The sequence below is a fragment of the Lathyrus oleraceus genome, chromosome 6, assembly GCF_024323335.1.
Source record: "Lathyrus oleraceus cultivar Zhongwan6 chromosome 6, CAAS_Psat_ZW6_1.0, whole genome shotgun sequence".
Lineage (NCBI taxonomy): Eukaryota > Viridiplantae > Streptophyta > Magnoliopsida > Fabales > Fabaceae > Lathyrus > Lathyrus oleraceus.
The window spans coordinates 497124631-497152429 of record NC_066584.1 but is presented as its reverse complement, the minus strand read 5'-3'; the positions used below and the strand labels follow the sequence as shown (position 1 = coordinate 497152429).

Sequence of the window (27799 nt, the reverse complement as noted above, 5' to 3'; positions counted from 1 at the left end):
ACTCCCCTTATCTTGTATATCTCCCTCTTGTTTTGTAATTTAAGCTTTGGTATCCTAAAATAAGATTAACAAAAGCACACCATATACTTTCTCTCCCTTTTGACATTATCAAAAAGAAGAAAAACAATAATGCATCAAACAAAGATTGTAGATATCAAAAATCAATTTCATCTAAGATACCAATTTTTGTTCTAATTTTGATGAAAGGTTCTTTGAAAAAAAGTTTAATAAATATACCAGCTAATTGTGCACGAGTATCAACGAATTCAAGTTTCACATGCTTCTTAAGCACATGATCTCTTAATAAATCGTGTCTTATGTCAATATATTTGATTCTTGAATGATTAAGCTCATTTTATTCTTAGATGAAATTGATTTTTGATATCTACAATCTTTATTTGATGCATTATTAGGATTGTAGATATCAAAAATCAATTTCACCATTGACAACAACTACTAAAAGCTCATTTTATTCTCATATTAGGATTTAAATAATAATTACTAAGAAATAATTCAAGAGAAAATTCAAATGATTAAGCTCATTTTATTCTTGTATTTTTATTTTTATTTTACAATCTTCAAATATTCGCTAAGAATAACTCTTCTTTACAATCTTAAAAATTTGATAATGGTAAAGTTCATATATTTGAAAAATCGGTGTGAACATGAACTTTATTTCTTAGCGCCTTTCTCCGTCTTTCCGGTGTTCTTTACTTCCACTATTTCGGCTTCTACCTTATACCTTTTTGTATATATCACCTTTGTAAAACTTTCTTGTTCTCGCCACTAAAGTAAGTGAGACAATCGCACCCAAAAAAAGTTGCAGTTGTAATAATAATAAAAGATAATTTGAAACAATCAACGCCAACACAATTCAATTGTTGTCCTTCTTTTCTCTTTAGTCCAAATGCTTCCAATTGCTTTGTACCTTCTTTGTCATACAAATAACCAGTGACCATCACATTAAGAACATATAACCCAAGAGGACTTGCTACATTTCCAAAATTATACAAAGTTGCATAATATTTAAGCCCAAAAAGTTCTGAAATTATGGCGAAAAGTAATGGCCATTGCGCACCAAAACAAAATCCAATAATCACCGATGCTGCGTAGAGACCATTCGGAACATCAAATGCTATCAAAAGATGTCCAACACATGATATGAAGAGAGTTAAAGTAAGCATAAGAGGACGAGGAAATTTGTACTTTGTTAGAACATGTTCTGAAACAAATCCTGAGAAAACTCGTCCGAGATAATTCCAAATACTTACTAATGACACAAAAGTGCTTATGCTTTTCTTTGGATATCGAAGCGATGTTCCGATCTGGTTAAGATTATCGATCGCTGTTAACGCTCCACCAACACCGGAGATACATGCCACGAAGAGTATCAACATGTCAATGCTGAAAAGTGCTTGAAGAATTGTATAATCCTCACCTCTTGCAGGTGGATGAAACACATCTTCATACCATTTTGGATCTTTCTTTGGAGATGAAACTGAAACTGAATGAACAGCATTGACTTTTTCAGTTTCTGCAATTTCACCTTCTGTTACTATTTTCACCGGCGAAGAATCAACCAAAGCGAGTTTCTTACTCCGCCAAATCTTGTTCTCTTCGATAAAAACAACAACAAGTGGAAGAAGAAGCAAGAAAATAACCACTGCCGCACTTAAACCAAACTCACTCTGTGTGAAATTAGTCTTCTTCTGTATGATAATCATAGCCAACAAAAAACCAGCAAGACCGAGTGAAATATACAAGAAATTATAAAACACCTTAATCTCGTTAACTTGTCGAAAGTTTCATGTATCGAACGGTACGGAGAAAAGCGAAAGAAACAACGGCGGGAAGCCAGCCTATTAACAGAATCAAAGCCTTGGTGTCATCATAGTAAAAAGCTGAGTAAAGCTGAGTTATGATAGCGCCACTGAGACCAACATAGCCTTTCAGAACTCCCAAAACAGCGCCGCGAGACTCGGGGAAATTCTTCACACAGGTAACAAGTGAACCGGTGTTTGCGAAAGACTGAGAGTTAGCACCAATGCAAATGTAAAGACACATTTGCCAGACTTTTGGTGTTGCTATTTTCTTGGTTACGGATAACCAAATCATGAAGTAACCAAAGAAATTGAGAATAGCACCAATGGTTAGAACTACCCAAGGTGGATATACTTCATTGACTAATCCGGCAAGAATACCAACGTTGGCACCAAAATCTTTGAAGAAACTAAGGAGGTTTAGTGTGCTTTGGTCATAGCCAAGTATTGTTTTTAAGTCGTTGGAGTATAGACCAAACATGTAGGTGGCTCCAGCAACGGACATGATTAAAAAAGAGGCGAACACGACAAACCATCTCGTGTCGGCCCAACCATGAACACCAATGGAATTAATTTTAGTCTCCATTTTAGTGAATTGCAGGCAAATTTGCTTTTACATTTATAGTTGTTTCAATATATAGATATAGCTGTTGGTTCTATCACATTGATTTTTTTTTATATTTGTAGATATTTTACAATTTTATATTATTAATTAGAAGAGTTTAATGGATATATAATGAAAATATAAATATTTTATTTTATTGTCTAATAGAATAATTTTATATTATTATTTAATAAAAAATCCAAAAACTTATTATATTATTAAAATAATTTTAAAATGTAAATGTGACAAAATCAGCAGCATATCCTATTTTCTTTAATGAGAAAAGCTAAACTTATATTACTTTGATATGAATGGACATTTTTTAATTGATACCATTCCATATTTAATATTTAGTATAATATTTATTGATTTTTTAAATTATACTTTTTAATTAATTTTATTTGTATCATTTATTAAAAGTTCAATATTTTATTTTTTTATTTATTAAAAAATAAATACAATAATATATGATAAAAATATTTCCTTAAAAGTGTAATTATATTTTTCTTTTTATTATAGTCTTTTCAACGTGTATGAACGAAATAATGAATTAAATTAGATATTTTTAAAAGGAAAAGTTATTGGATGTATATATCTAGAAAATAAGTGTCGACACTCTTATCCATTGCAAAACTATTAGATTTAATTTATACATTTTGGATGTTACTAAATTATAAAAATTATTATTGATTAAATTTTATCCACTATCCAGATCAAAACAAGGACATCATAAAGATGGGAATTTGAATGATTTATTTGGAAGGTGTTATGGGTCGGTCATTTCTTCAAAGATGGAAGTTCATTTATCAGTCATGTCATTAAAACATTGGACGTGCAATGATACTCTACTTTTGAGCTCCTCGTTAGATTCATGTTAGGGGTTGTTGCTAACTATTAGAAGTCATCACACGGGTTCTTGCATTTCACGTCGAAATTGTAGGGAACGTCCATAACATTCATTCATATATTAAGGCATATCACATGAGATTTGAGATACCCTCTCTAATCCATAATTGCTTTAAATTTTCACAATCAATTTTTTTTTAATCCAAAGTCACTAATCATAACAACGATTACGCTCGAACGAGGAAGTTTTTTATCCAACCATAGAAAACGCCATAGCTCATCCAACACCCAGATCATCTCTTACCTTCGTCGTTGATAGAGTTGGTATCAGATCTTCTAGCAAGAAAGGTGTTCCATCAAGAAGTTCATTCGAATCATCAGCATCAGTCCAAAGGCAAGAGGAAGATAGACTTGTCCTAGGGTTTTGAGACCACGACAAGGTGGATGGAACTCCTAATATAATACTTCTACTAGTCGTAACAGGGGCGGATCCATACATTATATTTTGGTATGTCTAAACATAAAATAAATTACAAACAAAATCATATTAAAAATGAAAATTAATATTGTTTAATGCAATACATTATAATGAAAATCATCTATCATTCATTTATTGAAAATAAGCTAAAATAACATCGTTAATTATTCCAAGAACATCCCGTTCTATAAAAGTTACAAGAAAATCATTTAACCATTGATCACTCATTTTGTTACATAGTTGACTTTTCACAAACTTCATAGTTAAAAAAACACGTACCACGCCTGCAGTTGCTACAGGCAAGACTAAAGTCAATTTCATAAGCTTATAAACCATATCAAATGTGTGACACTTATTTATTTTCACAAGTTTTGCACAAAGATCTGAAAGTCCTTTTAACTTTACAAATTTTGGGTCACATTAAGCATTTCTAACATAATTTTGAAGTTAATGTCACATCACCACTTCCGGCACATCTACAAAATCATTTGGACAAAATTCAACCATCCTTAATAATTTTTTCACATCAAAAGTTGCAAATGACGGTGAAGGACTCAAACATGAAACACATTCTAAAAGTTCAGTATTCTCTTCATCAAACCTTACATTGAGCTCGTGCAACTTCAAATATAAAACACAAAATAAATAATTGTGCTTATAATGATGCAAATTAGAAACATTAGAAGTTGTAGCATACCACCTAGGTTTATTCCTTTGCACATGCGGTGTACCCATATAAGGAACATCAATATCATGCTTATTGCAAATTTTTATAACCTTATATATAAGTTTTTCCCACCTATCATTCCTTGTTTCTTGTAATTCTCGTTTGGTAGCATTGACAAGTGATAAAGCATTCAAAAGATCTTGATCATACTTTTGTAACGCTACACTCAAATAATTTATAAATCCTAAAATCTCAACCATCATATATAGCATGAAGATAAAATCAAAGGATTGAAGCACGTCTAACAAAAGCCTAGTTTCACCATATTTTTCAAATGACGTATCATTCCCAACTTCTTAACCCCAATACTGGCATCATACAAAGTCATCAAACTAGTGAGAGTACTAAAGTGGGAACCCCGACGAGTGTAACCCTCTCTAGCAATAGATGATTCTTGATTTAATCCACTACTAGTCTCAATTTGGCCCTTTTCAATCAATTTAGAAAACTGAGTTATGTGTTTGTCCCAAAGCAATTCTTATCTCTTGTTAGAAGATCGTATGAAATTAACAAGCATATTGACCTTACCGAAAAAACCACTAACATCTTTGTGAGTCTTAGCACATGCAGCAAGTGCCAATTGAAGTTGATGGGCGAAACAATGCACATAATAAGAAGATGGATTCTCATTTTGGATTAAAGTTCTCAAACCACCAAACTTATCTCTCATATTGCTAGCTCAGTCATACCCTTACCCCCTAATGCTGTATATACTCAAATGCAAGATCAATACTTTAAAGTCAACATCAGTCAAGCATAGCTAGCAAAATGGACTACTTCTCAAGGCATAACAAAGGTATCAACACTTGACAAGTGCGATTCAAATTGTAAGCCATAAGCCTTAAGTAATGAGGACTGATGATAAGGAGTTTCTCCTACCCTTGTCTAGAATGACTTTGCGTACGGGGCATAAGCCCTAGCTATTCAAAGCGTTCGCCCTCATTCATAGACTTTAGCACAATTTGTATCAAACAATTATCAAGTCTTCGCAATACAACAAACAACATGGCACCGTCAAGATCAACAATCAGGACCTTCTCAATAATCAGAAGCCTCTAACAACACTTGCCAATCATAATAAAGGTTACACGCTATGAGCCTTAAGTAATGAGGAATGATGAGACAGAGTTTCTCTTACCCTTGTCTAGAGTGACTTTACGTACGGAGCGTAGGCCCTAGCTGTTCAAAGCACTCTCCCTCGTTCATAAACTTTAGTGCAATTTGAGTCATGTAATTGACAAGTCTTATTCAAGCAAACACCAATCATTCAACACTTCAACCAGTGAAGCCCTATTGCACTTCAGTCATTTCTCCTCAAGTGGATCATTAATCATACTCTCTTTGACAGTCATATATCCTTTTGATCAATTCACTTGTAATCAAATCTTGAAATCATAATCAATCAATCCAATCATTTTTTGCCTCGTTAGTCCTCTTGTGCTTTGGCAAACCCTTATTCATTGTGAGCAGGCCCACTCCATTCAATTATTGTTTGCCTTATCAGTCCTCTTGTGCCTTGGCAAACCCCCCATTCATTTCTCGTCTTATAATACCTCTCGTGCTTAGACGAAACTTGCCTTGTAAATCCTCTCGTGTGTAGGACAATCATTTCATAATCATTCCTTGTCTTATAAGACCTCTCGTGCTTAGACAAAGCTCTTTTGCCTTCTAAATCCTCTTGTGTGTAGGCCAATCATTTCATAATCATCGCTTGTCTTATAAGACCTCTCGTGCTTAGACAAAGCTCTTTTGCCTTCTAAATCCTCTCGTGTGTAGGCCAATCATTTCATAATCATTGTTCGTCTTATAAGACCTCTCGTGCTTAGACAAATCTCTTGCCTTGTAAATCCTCTCGGGTGTAGGCCAATCATATCTCATTTGTCCTGGTGGTTAATTACCATCATTGGTTAGTGCTACACTCTTGCTTGTTAAGCAACCTACCCTGCCTATTGGCAACCAATTCATTCTCCTTTGTTTCAGACGTAGTAGGCTGAACTATAATTGCTCTGATTTTCTCATTGCACGATGAGAATACGTAGGCACGAGGGTTCAAATCCTCTGTGAGCATACTTATTTACTATTCTTTCTTACGACTTAGGGAACCATTCATATCTTTCATGATCCACTGTCTAGCTTCGATCATAAATCGTTCACCTAGTGACGTATTGTTTCTTTGAGACCGAAATACAGTTTTCTTTGGAATTCCATATATACCCTTTTAGAACCATATAGTGACGAATTTGCATTTGTACCTAGAGTTGTTTGGCTTGTACCCAAACATTTAATTCTTCTTTTTTCGACCCAACCATACAGTGATACCATACCTTAGGCCCCTCACTTATGGTTTGTGACTTCTTCATCTATGGTACAAATTCCATTTCTCCTATGGATTCCAATACATCATTACCTTTTGGTTTAAAATCCTACCTTTTCAGTCACTTATTACCAAATCTTCAATTCTTTGACTTTGGTCATTCACTGTATTCATTTCCATGATGCATTCATACTCTACCTTCATTCATTTCATGTGATATATCAGTTATCTTTGAACCAAATACACTAATATGCACCTCTTTGTGAACCAAGAGTTGTTTGTGTTATGAAACCCAACACTTAATTCCTTCTTTTTCGATTAATCCAATACAGTGACATCATGCCTTAGGCCCCTCACTTGTTGGTTCATACCAGTTTTACTCTTGGGTTCATATTTCACCCTTTGTTGGAGTTCAAATCAGATAATCCTTTGGTTTAGACCATACATTTATCATAATATTTTTCACCTCCCACCACTTGTTCTTCGAACTACGGAGCTCTGAATTCCTCATTGCACTGTGAGGATAAGTAGGCATGAGGTCCTCAATCCTCACCGAGCACTTTACCTATTTCCTTCTTTTTCCTTCATTCTTTTGCGAGTAACATTAGATATAACACATATTCGAGCAAGAACAATCAAAACGGTTTCTATGGAGTACCATGGATGTAAGGGGTGTTAATATCTTCCCTTTGCATAATCGACTTCCTTACCCAATATATCTATTTCCCTCGGGTTTTATCGATGTTTTCCCTTTCCTTCGGGAATAAATAAAGTTCGATGGCGACTCTGTTGTATGTTCGAGCGTGCGATACGTTCGGGTATATTTCTGCTAGCTTCAGCAGGGATCCAAGAATGTTAAATTCAATTAAAATGACTTTCCATTTAGCAAGCTCTTTCCCACCTCACCTGGTCACAAAGTTACAAGTACACACATCAATCATACAAATGTGTCTTTCTTTCTTCCTAACCCAAATTCTACATTACTACTCAAGAGACCAATAAGTCAACAATTATATATCAATAATATATCGCTTTTGTTGCAAAAGATTTCAAGCTAGTGGTTAACAAATTCACCACCATGATCACTTATTAGGGTGATTATTTTCAAATTAAGTTGGTTTTGGACAAGATTAGCAAATTTCACAAAAAAAATATTAAATTTTGTTGCATAGGTAAAGGATGTCACACATAGTGTTAGAATAATGTGTATGACAATATGAAGGCGTAGCAATAAATAACAAACAAGCAAACTAAATAACACAGGTAATTGTTAACCCGTTTCGATGCAAATTCAACTACGTTTGGAGAGCATCAACCCAATGAAGATAAATTCACTATTAGTAATCAACAATACACAATCGTCTCATCTGAACTATCCTAGTTTGGTTCCATATTTCCTAAATTACCTGTGAACTTCAATCCAGTCTCCCCCTGAATATGAGACCCCCTCACTTTCACTCAAACATTGTCCCAAGTGTTTATATAATTACAAAAGTAAATGGCATGATGAATCACATTTAGAAAAAAAATTCTATCCTTCTAACTTAGAAATATAATCCCATGATAGAGTATTACAAACCCCAAAAAAGAGACTCAGGCAAAACTATAAAATGACAAATCAAGTGCTTGCCATCCTTCCTTTTATCTTCCATCTTTTTTGACGAATAAGACCTCCTAAAGTTGATCAATTTTTTTCAATGCTTAAGACAAATTATTTTAATGTACTTGTTATAACGTTTAATGAACAGATTCATTTCCCCTTCTTTAAAGGATTCATCATCAGTACTCTCATCATTTTCCTCTATCTTGACATTGGAAATGGAGGAATTCAAGGAGATACTTCTATTATCTTCTCTTTATTATGTGTATTGGCTTCCAGACAATATTGTTATATCCAAAGTATTCAAGTCTTGTGACTCTTTTATGAGTGTTAGTTTTTGTTGCCATTCTCTACATACAAACCTCAAAACTTTGTTGGCTTAATTAGAAATGGTTTTGCCTAAATTCTCTAGTTTGTTGATTATATTAGAAAACCTCATCTACATGGAGGCCACATGTTCACTGGGTTTCACGGAGAAAAGATTATATTCTTCTGCCAATATATTGATCTTAGATTATTTGACGTCTTCAGTTCCCTCATGTAGAACTTGAAGAGTGTCCCACATTGCCTTATCGACATTACAATGTGATATTGAAAATATACATCTACACTTAATGAATATATGAGTATATTTCTTACTTTCAAATTATTAAAGACCTTTATAATCTCACATTCATTCCATTCCCTTGGTGGTTTCTTAACGAATACACCATCCAAGATCTTTTAAGGAACAAAAGATTCTTATTTGATGGCTACCCATAATTGCACATTCACATAGATAAGGTGTACATACACACAATCCTTATAATATGCGTAGTTTTCACCTGTTAAAATTGAGGCTATAATGTACGCTTCATCCAGGTCAATTTGCACCATATTCAATAACTTTTGAGGTTGTTAAACCTTATCTAAAGGACAACTCTTGACGCCAATTATTGGTTTGAATAACCAACTAAAAATTATTTTATTTCGTTTATAAAAATTAGATTAACGCGCGAAAGATGATTTGGTGAAAACTTGATTCTAAAATATTTTAGCAATTGGAAGATGATTGTAGTAATGCGTGTGTGCGCGCGCACGCACACACACACACACACACACACACACACACCTGAGATCTATAATAAGGTGATGAACAATATGATAGATAATCCTTAATGTTTAAAATAATATATTTGATACACTCAATTATTATTCAATTTGAAACAATCTTCAATTATTCTCTTTATAGAATAATCAACAATGAGATTGTTTGGAAAACTAGTTCCAATTAATCTCACACTTATATAATTTAATTCGATGAACTCAATAAATCTAAGAAGCATGCAAATATATATTAAGAGATAACTCTAACAGCTAACATAATTATGCAAAAAATGTAAATGTGTGTGTGTGTGTGTTTGTTTATGCGTGCGCGGGCGCGCGCGCGCGCGAGAGGAGAGAGAGAGAGAGAGAGAGAGAGAGAGAGAGATGAGATAATGCATAAAGATTTATATTGGTTCGGTGTTATCGTCCTCGCAGGCACCCAATATAGTATTCAATGGTAAACCATAAAAAAATTGTTCTTCCACTAAATGATTTGATTTAGGTTTTGGTAACAACAATTTGATAATACACAAGATAAAGTATAACAATCCATTTTATCTTCTTCCTTGCTTCTTGATTGAATTTGTCTACGACTAGCTCCTTAGCCATTGTAATCTTCACTCCATCACCATCTCCAACCTTTGACATACTTTAACCTTTAATGATTGTTGATCTTCACTTAATCCCGAGCTTCAAACCTTGGGAAAATATAATTATATTAATGATCCTGCTCACGTATGTGACAACAAGAGAATTTGTATGCTAATTATGAAAAATTAGTGATTGATCTTCCTAACTTTAAAGGTTGGGATATTAATAGTCAATACTATAAGCCATATCAAGATAAAAAAAAGTGGTATTCCCTGAACTTCCTAAAGAGTTCGTAGGAGTAGGGAGAACAATTTCCTCCTTAATTAGGGGAATGATTTCCTCAGCAGCCTTGACCATAATTACCTCGGTCAAGGACATTTCACTAGCCACATACTAAGGTGATTGACTCGTGATAAATACGGGCTTGGGGTCGGGTGACCTGAGCTCCAATTAGACGATTGTGGCCCGCATTATCGCGTCCGTCTATTCTATCTTATAGCCCTTTCATAACACCTTTTAACTTTTTAAGTTACGAGTCACTCTCGTTTAAGGTCAAATCAAAATTTTCCCAGTCTAAAACTAAATTGAAAAGAATTTCTAATTTAGTGCACACTTAATTTTATAGTGATAAAAAATTAATTTTGACTAAAATTGAGTTGAAATAAAATAATTTATATTTAAATACACTTATACAAAATTGAATTGGATAATAAATTTTACTGTAAAAATCTTATTTAAAGTTAAAAACTACTAGTTATAAATTGTAAGAAAAATCAATTATAAATGCAAAATCAAAATGCATTAAAATCAATTCTCTATCTTTAAACTTATTTCACATTTCTAAAAGTGGATTTTTTTTTAAATAACCACTTTTTTGAAAATAATTTCTAAAATAACCAATATTTCAAAAAAATTACCGAAATAACTACCATTCAAAACAGATGCGCCAGATCAATTGGCGCATCCATTTTAAACCAAGAGGAGGCGCCATCACCATTGACGCAAGCTTTAAAAGTTATGCATGGAGGCGCCAAGGGTGCCGGCGCATGCATGTGTTCACATGTGTGACGTCTAGCCATTTGGCGCATGCATTTTCAAACTTCTTCTATAAATAAGTCGCCCTTCAGCCATATTTTTCATACAACTTTTACCCTACAACCACATTTTCTTTCATTCAACTTTAATCTCCTTCAAGTTTTTGAGTTTTAACCATGTCTGAATACATTCACAAGTAAAATGCCGATTTAATCTTTTCTGCCGTCACGTCTTTGATAAAGATCCGACTTTGGAATATAGATTCGTTTGAACATCTTAATTGTACGTTGAACAGTTGGTTAGATGGAGAAATTGGAGATGGTTAAAGGATTAGAAGAATCCAATGGCTTGTGTCCACGTTCAACCAAAATGGAGAAGTGCGTGAATGGATGAATATTAAGACTGACAGAGATGTTCATATGATGATGCATTATGTGTTCAAAATTATTTTGATGGTTGTAATCGCTTAGTTATTGTAATGATATTTTAATTGTTTTAGTTGTTTGTGTTGTTGTTTATGTAACGGTATTTCCTCACAAACTTATAATATGAAATAAATTTTGTTTTTTATATATTGCAACATAGGTACATGTGAATTTATTTTGTTGTGCTCATTCCAACACTAGGACAGTTAGTACGATTGTGACCTGGCTGGCGGCATGAACTACATAATCTAACCATTTTGTTCGTCGTATCCATTTCGGTTCGAATACGGGTGTTGTTTGGGCAACCCTTTTTCTTTCTTTGCATAACTTCGTTGTGCCAGATAATGTCTCATTGATATTCTGGCCAGTAATCCTCTTTTGCCACTACGAAAAAACTAATTTTGTAAACATTTGATAGGCAGGTGACTTTGTAAACGTCAAATAATAAGTAGGATGGATCCTTTCGAACCTTTGAACATGCCGTAATGACATGGGAGCAGGGCATACGAAAGGCTTGGAACTTTCCGCAGTCGCACCAACCTCTATCTAGTTCAACTCTGTATTGTCCCATCGGCATGCCCTCATTGTGATCCATGGACTCAGCAACATTATACCAACCTTTAGTGCGATCAAACACCGTGACCATGTATGTGTTTGCTTTGGAAGCTTCGTGTCTAATGAATTTCATTAAAGCATCACTGAACAACTGCCCAGATTACAACACTGAACTCCATTTGGAACGTCTGGTCTCAAACAACGCCCCTAGCCTGAAATATGTTGCCTGCACCAAAGCGGTTATAGGTAGATTTTAGATGCCTTTGAAGATAGTGTTCATTGATTCCATAAGATTTGTTGTCATGTGGCCCCAACATTGACCGTTGTCGTATGCCATAGTCCACTTCTCCAATGGAATATTGTTGATCCACCGTACTGCATTTGCGTTTGACAATCTTATTTCTTCGTGGTAGTGTTTGAAAGAAGGTTCTGATAATGCGTAACATGCGTTGACAACCTTCTTCCGCAACATTTTGTCTTTGATCTCCCGCATAAAATTATGAACAATATGTCTAATACAGAAGACATACATCGAAGAAGGATCCTGTCAGCCATTATCAATGTTATTGTATGCTCTGATGATTAAAGGGTGTCTGTCGAAGATCAAACATAAGTTAGGTTGAGGTGCAATATGCAATCGGAGATTTCTTAAGAAAAAACTCCATCCCTCGACAGTCTCCCCTTCAACAAGGGAAAAGACGATTGGAAAAATGTTGTTGTTGCCATCTTGTGCTACTGCCATTAGTAACGTTCCTTTGTATTTCCCGTACAACCATGTACCATCAATTTGTATTATAGGTTTACAGAAAGAAAAACCGAATAATTGATGCTCAAATATTTCACCTTCGGTATGGGCACTGATCATGTAATGTGGTGAGGAAGACATTTTTTAAAATCTAACTTTAGTATTTTTATTGATCTGTATGGGTACTGATGGTGAATCCATTGATATGTTATTCACATGCAATTAAATAGGGTAAACATTGAATGCATTGCTAATACAATTCATCTGTAAAGACAAGACAATGCAATGAAAAGAATCCATGTAGAGACAAGATAATACAATGCAATTAAAACTCGATGTTATATTATGATTTTATTTGGTAACTTTTATTTCCATAAATTACTAGTAATACGGTAAATATTATGTATTTACCGTTGCTACGCAACATTAATAAGGTAAGCACATATAGTCGGGGTTCAACTGTATTGGCCCATCTATATAGTTCAATGTGTAAAAATGCCAAAAAAAATTATACTTTTTATTCATGTGCGTATTTGCTACAAGTATGGGGTTGGTCAAGAATGTCATCACTCACCCCGGTAAACGAGAAGTCATTCATATTCCGGTTTGCAACAAAGCATGTTTAAAACTTTACCATATAATTAATTAGACTTTATATTACTATTAACTATACATAATATTTTTCTATTGTTTATGATCTAGGTGGTCAGTTAGAGGGATAAACTACAATAGGTGTCTGAAATACGCTATAGTAGTCTATCACAATCTATTGGATCACATTGGACCAGACGATGTAATACTCATACACAACTCTATTTTTATTTAAACATACTTATCAAATTATTTATCATCTAATCGTGTCGTATTATTGTACAGTTTATCTAGAGGACATATCTGGGTCTTGATCATCAGGTTAACCATGATGTGTTGGTGTAAGCCCTAGAGGCCAATACTTTTGGTACTTGTATCGAATTATTTATTAATAATAAAAAGCTTTTTCTTTATTATGTTTGTTTAATAAAGTCCCTAGAATAGCTAATCCGTTTAATGTATCAAGTGTGACTTAATCATGAGATCTCATTAAACATAAGGATATTATTCTTAAAGTATTTGTAGTCAAACTTTATTGTGAAATGGGATAACATTAAAACATTAAGACTATTATGTATATAGATTGATGATCACATCTCATGGATCATGGATAAAGAGTTATCAAGTCTTAAACATATGTATGAATATTAAGAGTAATATTTATACTGGATTGACCCGCTATGAGAATACTATATAGAATATTATGTAAAGTGTCATAAGTTATTCTCATGGTGATAATGGTGTATACCACTGTCGCATCTCGAAAAATACGATTCCTCGCGATGGTCGCGGAAAAAATTATGTTCGAACAAAGTCGCCACCGAACTTTATTTATCCCAATGAAGGAATAGGAAAATATCGATAAAACCTTTTAGAAAATGGAATAATGGTCGTCGCAACCATATTCGGGTTCGGGAGTCGATTACACAGGGGGAAGGTATTAGCACCCCTCACGTCCGCTGTACTCAACGGAAACCTTTTAGTCTAATTTGCTATTTGAATGTTAGTTAAATGTTATTTGCTTTCTTTGAGTAATTAGAGTTAATAACAGAGATGGATGAAGATCTCAGGAAGGGGAAATGGGAGGTTTTTTATTAGTGTGCTCGCGAAGATACAACTATATCCTGCCTACGTATCCTTATGGTGTAATGAGGAAATCAGAGCAATCGTAGTTCGGGGGACTACGAATATTTGGGTGTTTTGTTTTGATGAACGACTATGTAGGTCGGCGTTCTAAAGGCTAAACGTTGGCTTGTCTACTCTCGGCGGAGGCTTAAGCACTGATTTGTTGTGCGTATTAGAAAGGACTGATAGTGTTCTTTTGAAAAGGGTTTTGGTCACGCGGGGGTGACAAGTTGCATTTATGTGTTTGAGGTTGGAAATGTTTTTGAAGAACGACGAAAGATTGAGCAATGTGGTGTACACCAATCGTCCAATTCTTTCGAGGAATAACAAGGCGACCGCCTTCTACTCCTTTTTCGTTCGAATTATTTTGAAAGTTTGTTTGTGGATGTTGAATATGCACGGTAGTGAAGCGTACGCCTCCTACTTGCTTATTAAAAGAATAATGAGGCGTGCGCCACTTATTCCTTTATCCAAGTTTAGTTAAAATGTATTAATCGGAAGTCGATAATTTGAGCAATGTGGTGTACGCCAATTATTCAAATAATTGAGAGATGGTGAGGCGAACGCCTCCCATCTGTTGTCATCCGAAGTTTAATTTAAGAAAAATATGTTTTTAGATATTGTATTTGATTTGAGAAAATAGTTTGAATTTATTCGATTGTGTTTTAATTTGATGACAAAGATTCGAGCAATGTGGCGTACGCCAATTATTCAAATAATCGAAAAATAGTGAGGCGTACGCCTCCTATCCTTTTATTATCGAAAATTTAGAATTAAAAGAATTAGGATTTGTAGTTGATTTAAAGGAAATGATTTAAATCATGTATGATTAAGGTTTTAATTTGATGACGAAGATTCGAGCAATGTGGCGTACGCCAATTATTTGAATAATCGAAAGATAGTGAGGCGTACGCCTCCTATCCTTTTTTATCATAAACTTAGAATTTTGAAGGATTTAGAAATGGTAGTTAACTTAAAATAAATGATTTGAAATGTTATGGTTGAAGTTTAAAAATGATTTGAATTTAGGAATTATATTTAATTTGAAAAAAAGGGATTTGAAATTGTATGATTAAGGTTTAATTGGGTGACAAGAACTCGAGCAATATGGCGTACGCCAATTATTCAAGTGCTTGAGAAATAGTGAAGCGTACGCTTCCTATATCTTTCTCAACCCAATATTTAATTAAGAAAAAGATTGAATTTCAAATTGCCATATTTGCATCTTATATATATAATATATATATTATATATATATATATATATATATATATATATATATATATATATATATATATATATATATTAATATATATATATATATATATATATATATATATATATATATATATATATATATAATATATATATAATATATATATATATAATATAAAATGTATATTCAAATAATTATAAAAATAATAAATAAATATAAAGAACCGAAGACTTGAAATTTAAAAAAAATGAGTGAAGTCACGTGATAGCTGTTAACGAAATTGAAAAAATAATAATTGTAGGAACCATTTGTAATTTAATAGTATCATATGTTAGTAATTAATTACTATTATAAAATTTGAAGTGAAAAAAAAACTAAGTGAATATGAAAAATCCAATTACATTAATTAGAATCATGATAACTAGCTAATCATGGAGAATGTAAGATACATATATATTATATAACACTTTTATACAGTAAATGCAACATCAAAATAGAGCTACAAATTTTGCAAGTTTCTTACACTTTTAATCTTAATAGTCATTCAACTTTGGAGTACTAATTATTTTCTATAGTAAAACTAATAAGTAAACACATAACCAAAAGAATGAAGTTTAAAACAAATAGGTTGTCTTTGTATGTTTATAACATAAAATCCACATCATCACAAGAAGAGAGGGAAGAGAACCCATAATCACACATTCTTAAAACAAGCAAACAAACCACACCAAAAAAGAAACACTACCAAATATAATTTTAAAAAAATGCAGACAAAGAGCAAACAAGGGAGTGTAATAGACCGAAGGTAAGCACAGTGAGAGGATGGCGATATTGCGGCATACTTGTAGATGGTGGGGATGCGTTGTCGGTTCAGACGAAAGAGGCGAATGAGTTCACAAAGAAGAAGAAAAAGTTCACAAATGGAGTTTTTGTTCAATGTGTTATTTTATACGGTGGATCAACGTTATTATGAGCAGTGGTAGCGTACAACAAATGTTATAATATTGGATTGCAATGTACTACACAAAATTAGAAAGGAAATGATAAAACTAAATACATTCCAAATAGGTTCATTGTGATAACAACTCTCATATAAACACATATTAGATTCCAACTATCATCAACCTAAAATAAATATCAAATCCTATTGCAAATAATATTAACCACTCAGCAAAACTATTAACACAGACAAGCTATTAACATAAGCTATTAACAAGATATTAACATAAGCTATTAACAACCTTCAGTTCAAGTTATATTAACACACTCAATAAACTTACTGCAATCAATATTGACCATATAATGAACAGGTTGATATCCAAGGAACAACACAACACAAAGCCATATAATGAAGTCAATATTAGGACTTGTTCAGTATAGAGTATTATATGAACCAAAGCTCAAACTGAAAGTTACCGCCGTAAACGAAGATAACAGAGTTGTCGGAAATTTGTGGTGGAGCACGGATGACGAAGGGTGTTTCGTCGTTGAGTCGTTGCGTTCATGTGTGCTTTAGTGATGATGGATCAACGCCGAAGTAGATGTAAGGCAACCGGCAACCGTGCTTTGATAGCAAGTGTGAACTGAAGATGAACCTGGCGATGTCGCGGCAAGAACTAATCAGATCTCGAGTTTGAATCAGATTTACAACCTGCATAAAAAGGGACAACAAATCCAACAGAATCGAAATACAAGCTTCATGTATTTGAAACTGGAAAAAAAAACAGAGTTGAATTGGAAATGAAAGTTCCACTGTCGTTGTCGGCATGCTAGCGGTGGAATTAATTTGTGGTAATGTTTGGTTGTTAACTCTAGCAGGATGTTATGGGTGTTTTGAGTCACTGTTTGTGTGAAAGGATGTGCGAATGGTGTAAAGGTTGGTCTAAGGTTTTGCTGACGGTGCAGGGTGGTTAGGGTGAGTGAGAGCGGCGGTGTGGGTGCGATTGTTGCATGTCGGAGGATGGAAGATTTAGGTGGAAACGTGGTTACAGCGGTGGATTATGAAGAAGCACGGCGGTGGTTTGAAGTGGGATGGACGGAAAATGGGTTTTGAGAGTTGTGGAAGACGGACGGAGCGGTTTGGTCCAGTGAGAGAGAGTGCGAGGTGGATAGTGTAGAGAGAGGGTATCCGTGAGGTAGACGCGTGTCTGTTAATAAATGAGTGGAGGTAGCAAAAGTTTGTTGTGTGAGAGAGATAAGAGTGACGCGTGTCACACTGCTATTGGTTCTCCAAAATTCACCAAATCTCTTTCTTCTTATCCGTTTCCTTTTCAGATTGAGAGAGATTTTGTATGAATAATTCTAAATTTACATTTTTAACCTTCTTTTCACTATACTTAAAAATTAATAATTAAGCAAATCAAAATAAATTCAACAATAATTATGATTATTTACACTAATTATTTTAGTTAAACAATTAACCTAATAAAAATAGTTACCGATTATAAATATAAGCCGGATATAAATTTGCTTGGAAAATTAAATCAGGCACACTAAAATAATCAGCACGAAATATACTTATTGAAAAAATACAACGTTTCCTCAAATTCTGAAATAAATTTGCACCGGTTAAAAGGCTCAGGCGGGTCAAAATGTGATCGATACCGTCGCTGAAAAATACAACGAACACACCAGGTTAAACTACGTGAACCGTATATTAATAATACTGGTGTCTGCAATTTTAATTTTAAAACATTTTACCCGCTGATTTTGCATGCTCTTGAGAAACGAATTAACCAATTTGTCTGTATTTTCAATAAATTTATCCTGACTGATATTTTATGTGTTATTCATGATGAAATGCGTGTTATGTTGTACATATGATGTAAACTGAAAATGAAATCAAAGTTATGAAAATTTAAAATGCCCGGACAAAATTGGGGTATGACAGCTGCCCCTATTTAGTTACCTTGAACTAGAAAGTAAGAATGACGACAGTCTTCATACGTTCGTGGTGGAAGGTAATTAAATACGAAAAGACCCAAATTTTGTCATTTGAAATGCAAGGAAGAAATGCAGTGAGAAATACAGTAAGAAAAGTTATTAGAAGGTAAAATGAAACAGTCAAGACTCTCTGGGAATCGTCAGAACAGTATCTTGGATGTCATAATCGAGATATTCCAATAATGGAATGATACCTCAACTGTATCTAAGACTTTCTGATAATTAGCAGAACAGTGTCTCGATTTGAACACACGAGATTCTCTGAGGATCAACGAAGCAGTACCTTATATGATATAATTGAGATATTCCGACAAGGGAATGGTGCCTCAATCATATCTAAGATTCTCCGAGGATACTAGAGCATTATCTCTAAAAATGAATGAGACTCTTCATATTGATGAAGCAGCATCTGAAACAGCAGGAATGAGATTCTCTGTATCGAGTCGAAGCAGCATCTTATCTGATAGAATTAAGATATTCCGAACAAGGGAATGATACCTTAATCAAATCTAAGACTCTTCGAGGATACTAGAGCAGTATCTCTAAAAACTGAATAAGACTCTTCATATCGATGAAGCAGAATCTCAAACAGACAACTGAGATTCTCCATATAAATGAAGCAGTATCTCAGATGTTTATCTGTTGGGGGAAATATTTTAGACAAGACTCCTTTTGGAGGAGATTTACTATAAATGCTCTGCAGTGGAAAAACTCATAAGAGACTTTTTAGGGTAACCTCTGCTTGGGAAGCAATGATAGCAAAGATGTTGGGGAATATCATCATTAATCCCAAAGTTGAAGAATGGTTGGCTGGGAAATAAATCCACGAGCACATGCAAGGTAATAACTCTATTGAATTAAATTAGGAAAGTCCGGGGGTACATATGGACAACCCTGGATCTTGATATTTTATGTTTGTATGATGTTCCACTTCGGGTGGCAATGCCATGCATGAGATGATGCATTAGATGCATGAAGGGATGCAGTTGCTGGGGATATTTAGGATGTGTATGTATGAATGCGAGTAATTTTGTTCATTTTTTATGAAATTTCCGTTTTGACAGGAGTGCTTATGCATGGGTATGCTGATGATTGATAGGACTATGATTTTTTTTAATCTTCCTGTTTGGCAGGAAAATTATGCATGAAATGATGCATGTGATGCATGTGGGAATGCAATTGGGTAATTGGATGTTTTTGTAGGGTTTTTATTCTTGATTGCCAATGAGGTTGGACTTTAAATGGGAATTGCTAAATAGGAATTTGTGAACAATATTGAACTGTCAGATGAGAACAGATCTTGAAGGATATGTTACCAGACAAGAACTGGGGGAAATATTTGAGATGTCAGATGGGACTGAATTTGTTTTTGTTTGTCAGGCGACAACTGGCTTTTTTTTAAAATAGGCTACCAGACGAGAACTGGTGAAAATAATTGACTACCAGACGAGAACTGGTATCGAAATAAGTGACCTACCAGACGAGAACTGGTATTAAGAGATAATTTACCAGACGAGAACTGGTATTTGGCAAATGATTTGTCATGCAAGAACTGATTTTTGATATAGTTCGCCAGACGGGAACTGGGGTTTGAAATAAAATCCCAAACGAGAATTGGACTTTGAAAAGGTTTTCCAGACGGGAACTGGACTTTGAAATGAATGCTAAACGAGAATTAGACTTTGAAAAGGTTTGCCAGACGGGAACTGGACTTTGAATTGCCAAGCGATGTTGGGCTTTGGTGTCAGATTTTGTGTTTCAAGGATTTTTGATGTCGGGTTCATGTTATGGGGGGTTATGCCTGATAAATGATATGATATGCATGGCTTTATGCTAGAGCAAAGCGACATGACTAATGCATGATAATGATTTATGTAATGATTTGTAGGTTTTCAAAATGCCCCTGCGTGGGTATTGGAAGAGAAGGTTCTTTGTGACAAGGCTTCTTATCATATCGAAAGGTTATTTGATAGGGTGATAACATGATTCCCCGACACTCATCCTGAACTCTGCAGTTGATGACGTGTGAAAAAGGTTTTGCTTGAACCGCTTGAAAACATGGAGAGGACTCGCTCCTGTATGGCTCATCTTGCTCCAATGTGATGGGTATATGCAGAAGTTTACCTCGAAAGGATTGTGAAAGCAATTGTACCATAATTTGGAGATGGCTTGCCCCAGAATTTTGATCCATGAAAGGATTTATTCTTGGTTAACCGACTCTTGGAGTGGTTGACTTTCTGTGCTCCTGAGGTAGCTTGCCCCGGTATGAGCGTTGAAGCGACTTAACTCACCCTGACTGAACATTGAAGGGTTGTGCCTCTGGGTCAATAAATCCTCTAGGTGATATGCCCATAGTTAATAGAGTCTTTAGATGATTTGGTATAGATCAACTGATTCTTGAAATGACTTTCCCCTGATTAATAGATGTTTGGAGACTGTTTCAGGATGACTGATCCTCCACATTGGCAATCTTTGGCCATTTTGTTATCATTGCATTTGTAATTTCTTGGATTAAATGCTGTTTGTTTTTAAAATTTTGTTGTCTTTAATGGTAATATTAATGAGGTAATGATGCGTGTTTTGAACACATTATCTCGCATTCGCTCATTTTTCTTCTCTTATATAAAAAAAAATATACATCCATGTTCTCCACCTCACCTCGTTTATCAAACTGTTGTTTTAGCAAAATTGGAGGGAGGATGACGAAAATAAAATATCCATAATTGCTGACTGTATGCTTTCAGATAAGATCCTGCTGATGATGTACAAGCATTGTTTCAAATTCCCAAACACTAGAGAGATAAGGAGTTAATCCCTAGTCAACCACTTTGAGCCTAGAAGTAGGTGTTTCTTTCAGATGAACAAACCCTTACGTTTAACCTGGGGAAGGGTAGTGTTCAGTTAATATGACTACGCATTCAAATTACAAGATGGAATATCCCGTCTGTGGATCAACTACATGCCATTCTTCGCACACATCCTAAAGTGTTGAAGGAACCCTGAAAAATCCAAAAGTTATGACGGTTGTTCTTCAATGACCCATGACTTGGCAATCACATTCTAAAAATGGAATCAAAAGAAAAACCCGCTAAGTTGAACACCCAAGAGGCGACTTAGGCAAAGATTAGGGGCAATCCCGATGGACTAAAGCTTCAAAAGCAGTTCAGGCAAAAGTTAGGGATCAAGAAAAAAAATCAAAAAAGGTCACGAAAAATCCTCAACAAAACAAAACAAGATTCAGTGACCACCATACCAAAATCAAAAGGTCACTGACACCAAAAAAACAAAATCAGGTGGCTGCCATTTCAAGAGACCTTGAATCACCATCTTTATCCTTACACATTCAAAAAGACGAATGTGTATGTTGAATTAACTGAGCGTAGGATTGGAGTTTATCAAGAAGAAGGGTGGATACAAAAATAATTTTGAGCCTCATATCCTTTGTTTCGATAACCATGAACCAAGCCACGTTACAACCCATAAAAGACCTAATTGAAGCACGGTTTATTCTGAAAGCATACTACATCAAAGTTGCGTAAACTGACTCCTAAAGTTTTGCTAACCATCTACTTTGGTATACTCTTCTTGTTGTATCTTTCATATTGTTAAACCAACATTACGCTTGGACTCATGGTCCATTCGCCACACACTATCACATCATTCAAATAAATGATTTTTCAAAACTTGCATGAGTATCACATTAAAATTACCATTTATGAATAAACAATTTTAACTGCAAGTCAGCACTTGACGTCAGGGAAATTCCAACAATAAGGAACAATCAGAGGAACTTGGACATTCGTTGGTGCTGACCCGAATCAAGACTACCTCATAATCCATGAATCAGGGGCATGATACCCGAAAACAGCAGTTGATCGGAGGAAGATTACTCTAGGAATGTCTTCCTGTTTGAACCACTGGCCTTATGAGATACTCCTTTGAAGTCTTCGAACTTATTCAGACGAGAGGTTGACGTGCACCAATAGATTTCCATCTGGAAAGGATATGTACTTTTTGTCAATCAACTGTTGAACCTTGGCTTTGAAAGCGTTGCAGTCTTCGGTCGAGTGCCCTATTGACCCGGCATGATATCCACATTGCACATCAGGGTCATATCCAGGTGGGTATGGTTCTGGCAATGGCCTGAGAGACTTGGGATCCACCAACGAGTTTTGAATCAGATATGGCAGAAGTTGACTGTATGACATAGGAATTGGATCGAGAGGAGCATTCCTTCTTTCCAGATTGTTTTGAGGCCTAGATTGGTTCGAAGGCTGATTTTGATATCCTCGACCACGAGATCGTTGATTTGCGTAAGGAGCAGACCATGGTTGCTGGTATGGTGCCCTCAGTGTTGCTGGTTGCCTGTCATCTATTATGACTGCATTGAGGTTTCATCCTCTTCTTCCTTTTGGGAATTGCTGAGGGATTCTGTCTCGCTAGCTTGGTTGCTCGAGGCGCTTTGGATTCTTCCGCTTTTTAGGGCACTCTCGATGCGTTCTCCAATTGTCACTAAGTGGGCGAAGTCTGATAACACATTGCCTACCATCCTTTCAAAGTAAGGACTTTGTAAGGTATCCATAAACAAGTCAACCAATTCCTTATCCAAGAGTGGTGGTTGCACTTGGGCTGCCAGTTCTCTCCATCGCTGCGCATATCCTTTGAAAGATTCGTTGCTCTTTTGGGATAAGCTTCGTAACTGCCTTCGGTCTGGAGCCATGTCCAAGTTATAGTTATACTGCTTCAAAAAAGCATTGGCTAAGTCTTCCCATGACCGAATATGGCTTCTTTTCAATTTCATATACCAGCTCAACGATGCTCCAATCAAACTGTCCTGAAAATAGTGAATCATCAGCTTGTCATCGTGAGTATGTGATGCCATTTTTCGGAAGAACATCACCAAGTGGTGCCTTGGACAACTATCCCCTTTGTACTTCTCGAAGTTCGGTAATTTGAATTTCGGGGGGATTATTAGGCCTGGTACTAAGCACATATCAAGCCTAAAATTGTCATTTACATCCATTGCTCAGACTCTCTCCTCAAGGGCATGAAGCCTTTCAACATCAGGATTGATTAATGGCATCAACTGGCAGAACCTCCGACGTGTTTAGGAGATTGGCATCAAAAAAGAGTCGACGCCCAATGGGATTATTCCGACTGGAGAGACCTCACAAAAGAGATATGTCGTCATTGGAGGAATCGACGACAACACATCTTAAACGAACCAGTCATACATGGTGCTAAACCAACTCAACAATATATGACATGGTTTAGGTCGGTTACAACACAACAATTTGTGTATGAGCCACGATATTTGATTGATCCACGCCAACTAGCTTCGCCATCATACGCCCAACAACAAGTCCCCGTCCAACACCAATGTCAAATCATCCAAACCCAACAACCAACCTCACACCATCACCCTACCACATACCCAAACACCCAACTTTGTAACCCATTCATGCCAAATATCCAACCTCACAATCCATTCATGCCACCCACCTAACCACAAAACCAAGAATCAAACCTTATCCACCAACAACCATACACATCAACCACAACCATCTATGACCCAAATGATTCATATGGGTCACTTCATCGTAGCCGTCCACCAATGACCACCCAAACATTCCATCACCAAAACACCCAACCATTGTTTAACTAGAGTACACCATAGTAACCATTGCTTCGTTTCCAAAACGATTAAATGTCCCAATTCAGGCAACTATACCGTCCACAATTCACCTAACCACATCCACCCAACTACGACAACATGGGCACCGAACTACATTACGAAAGTGTCGTTGGCCAGAGCCCCCTGACTATTGAGAACAAATGATGACACATCTATCAAATATCACTAGAACTTCCGCCAGACCTTCACAGCAGCCATCATTGGATCAGGTCAGCACACAAAGACCCCAAACACCTCAGAAAAATCGTGGGAGACCTCGAAGATAAACTAATGCACCTGGATGTGGAACAGGGAAATGTTTTGATCGGACTGATCATTAAATTTTTGTCAATCCCATGTAACTTTTATTATATCATGAATAATTTTTTTTTATAATATTCTATTTTATTATTTATTAAATAAATAATAAAAATTAAAAAAAAAAATATTAAGGTGTATGCGCCAGATGAATTGACGCATATACCAATGCCAATGCATAGGTGCCACGGTTGCTAGCGCCTCCACGCATTGCTTTTAAAGCATGCACCAGCACCAATGACGCCTCCTCTTGGTTTAAAATGGATGCGTCAGTTGATACGACACATTTGTTTTGAAATGTGGTTATTCTGGTATTTTTTATTTAAAATATTGGTCATTTTAGAAATTATTTTGAAAAAAAATGATTATTTAATTTTTTTCTTCATAAAATTGAAAACAAACATACATTAATTAAATTGATTTTTTGGTTTTGTTGTCAATTAATTTCTTTTACACATTTTGATCAAGTAATTGATTGTTTGTTTATAAATAAATAAATAGATTCAAGTGATTTGAACCATACGATAAAACCCTAAAGTAATCTGACCCGTTGGATTGGTTATCGCCTATCCTAATATAAATTGAATCTTTTATCTTCCACATACTCTCTACTCTCTGCTTCAAATCTAGGGTTTGCTGTTTTCAGATCTCGCGCCACCGTCTTCCCCAACTACAGACCAATCCTGCAAACATGGCGACCCAGATGAGCAAGAAGAGAAAGGTAACCGCCTCGATTCGCATTCCAATGATGTAAGTTTTATCTATTATTGTTTAGATTCACGAGTTTTGTGTTTTTGTGTGTTGTAGTTTGTTGCCGATGGTGTTTTCTTTGCTGAATTGAACGAGGTTCTGACCCGTGAACTCGCTGAGGATGGTTACTCTGGTGTCGAGGTTAGGGTTACACCGATGAGGACAGAAATCATCATCAGAGCTACTCGTACCCAAGCTGTTCTAGGTGTGTTTTGCATTAATGTTTGGAAATTTGATTGCTTTGGTGCAATTTGATTTGATGTGAATTGTTATTTATTTTGGGTTTTGTTGTCGTTGTTGTTATTGTGATTCGTAGGTGAGAAGGGAAGGAGGATTAGAGAGCTTACCTCTGTGGTTCAGAAGAGGTTTAAGTTCCCAGAAAACAGTGTTGAGCTTTATGCTGAAAAGGTTAACAATAGAGGACTTTGTGCTATTGCTCAAGCTGAATCACTTCGTTACAAGCTTCTCGGTGGTCTTGCTGTGCGCAGGTATATTGTTTAGGAATATGTAAATGAATCTTATAATGCTTCATATTGCACCATACTATGCTTAACCTATATTATTTGCTTTCACTAGTTACATGCAGAAGGGAATTTTATTTCATTACAGGACATACCATGAATCAATGCATTATAATTTGTGATAAACAGATTTATGCTTGCATTTTCTTCCTGTGTCTTATCAAACATTAATGAAACAAACATTTGGCACTTATTTTTTCAACATTGCTTGTTTTAATCCATTTTCTATGAATGAAGAATGCTACATCATGGCATTGTTAGATCTATGTAGCCTATCCCACTTTTAATTGGTTAAGGCTTGCTTGTTTTTTTTACTAGCGTTATGGTTGTTGTTTTATAAATTTGTATAATATTTGTTAATTTCTTTATGTTGATTTGGATTCTGGAAGTATGGTTGATTTAATTTAATTATTGATTGATTGATTCTGGCTCTATAACTTGGTGCATTGTCTAACCATCCATTTTAAGAAAGGAAAATGCTATAGTTAGGCATCATAAGTTACATTAGCGTCTGCTTGCTCTGTAACATGTGATTTAGGTTTAATGTGTGCTCTAACTCTAAAATCATAAAGCTGCAATATTCCCAAGGATTTGATCCAGTTGTTTCTTTGCCAGCATATAGATTTCTTTCTTGGATGACAGATTTTTGCATTTTACTTGTCTAGAATTTATCCAAGCGCTTCTATTTTTTTAAAACCTTCCCATTTTATTTCCTTGTGCGAATGTATGAACTGTATCTCAAACTATTTGTTGCAGGGCATGCTATGGTGTTTTGAGATTTGTTATGGAAAGTGGTGCCAAGGGATGTGAGGTCTGTTCTACTAAACAGCTTGAATCCGTTTATTTTATTGCTTATTGTATGAATTTTGTTGTAATTTCTGTTTGATTTGATTAGGTCATTGTCAGTGGAAAACTGAGGGCCCAAAGAGCTAAATCCATGAAGTTCAAGGATGGATACATGATTTCCTCTGGTCAACCTGTCAAAGATTACATTGATTCTGCAGTTAGACACGTGCTCCTCAGACAGGTTTTGCTTACGCTATTCATAGTTACTCACGAAAATTAATTCGTGTCCCCAGTGTTCTCTAGTTCAGTTTTTTTGACATGGAGTGATATCGTAAACAATTTTTTCCTCTTGTAGGGTGTTCTTGGAATCAAAGTGAAGATTATGCTTGATTGGGATCCTAAAGGGAAGCAAGGTCCTAAGACTCCCCTCCCTGATATTGTTACTATCCACACTCCAAAGGAGGAAGAGGAATACAGACCAGCTGCAGCCGCCGTTTTGCCCACTGCAGATATTGAGGTGCCAGTTGCTTAAAGATGTTTTTGATGTTTTTTGGAGTATAATTAAATTCGCAGAAGAGGCTTTATGCAATGTTTACTTCCAAGCACTTCAAAATTTTGTAGCTTTTTTGACTTTTTAAGAGAGTTGCTATACTCGGTTACAAGTGTTTAAGCATCAATTATTACTATTTATTTTCATATTTTATTCCCTCATTAGCACTAAAACTCAAGAACTCAGCTATCTTGTTTCTTTATTATCTCTTTAATGGTTGAAATATGATCTCTATTTAGAATATCTATTTAGTAAATATTCGTAACAATCATTTCAAATACCATCTTGTTTTTATAAACAGATTTAAATTTAACTGTCTTTCATTTTTATTGAATGGAGTCATGTTATTTAGTTCCCTCATTAGCAATACAACTCTTATCTTGCCTTTTTTTACTATCTCTTGACAATCAATTAATAACTGTTATTTTGTTCTGGTAAATGAAAATATGTACATATCTTTTATTGGGATATATAATTTTTTAAAAATAAAAATAAGTTA

The 27799-nt window shown here is 35.1% G+C and overlaps 1 protein-coding gene and 2 pseudogenes across 1 annotated transcript; 1 reads left to right on the top strand and 2 right to left on the bottom strand.

Moving 5' to 3' along the window:
• Positions 1-528: 528 nt before the first annotated feature.
• Positions 529-2441, bottom strand: LOC127098449 (uncharacterized; annotated as a pseudogene).
• A 1424-nt stretch (positions 2442-3865) lies between these two features.
• LOC127096429 (uncharacterized) lies at positions 3866-23583 on the bottom strand (annotated as a pseudogene).
• Positions 23584-25238: 1655 nt separating this feature from the next.
• On the top strand, positions 25239-27543 carry LOC127098448 (40S ribosomal protein S3-3). The gene is made up of 6 exons (XM_051037049.1): positions 25239-25414; positions 25501-25648; positions 25760-25931; positions 26721-26775; positions 26860-26991; positions 27106-27543. Exons 1-6 carry the CDS (start codon positions 25385-25387, stop codon positions 27280-27282), a joined length of 714 nt encoding a protein of 237 aa, XP_050893006.1. The 5' UTR covers positions 25239-25384; the 3' UTR covers positions 27283-27543.
• The last annotated feature ends 256 nt before the right edge of the window (positions 27544-27799 follow it).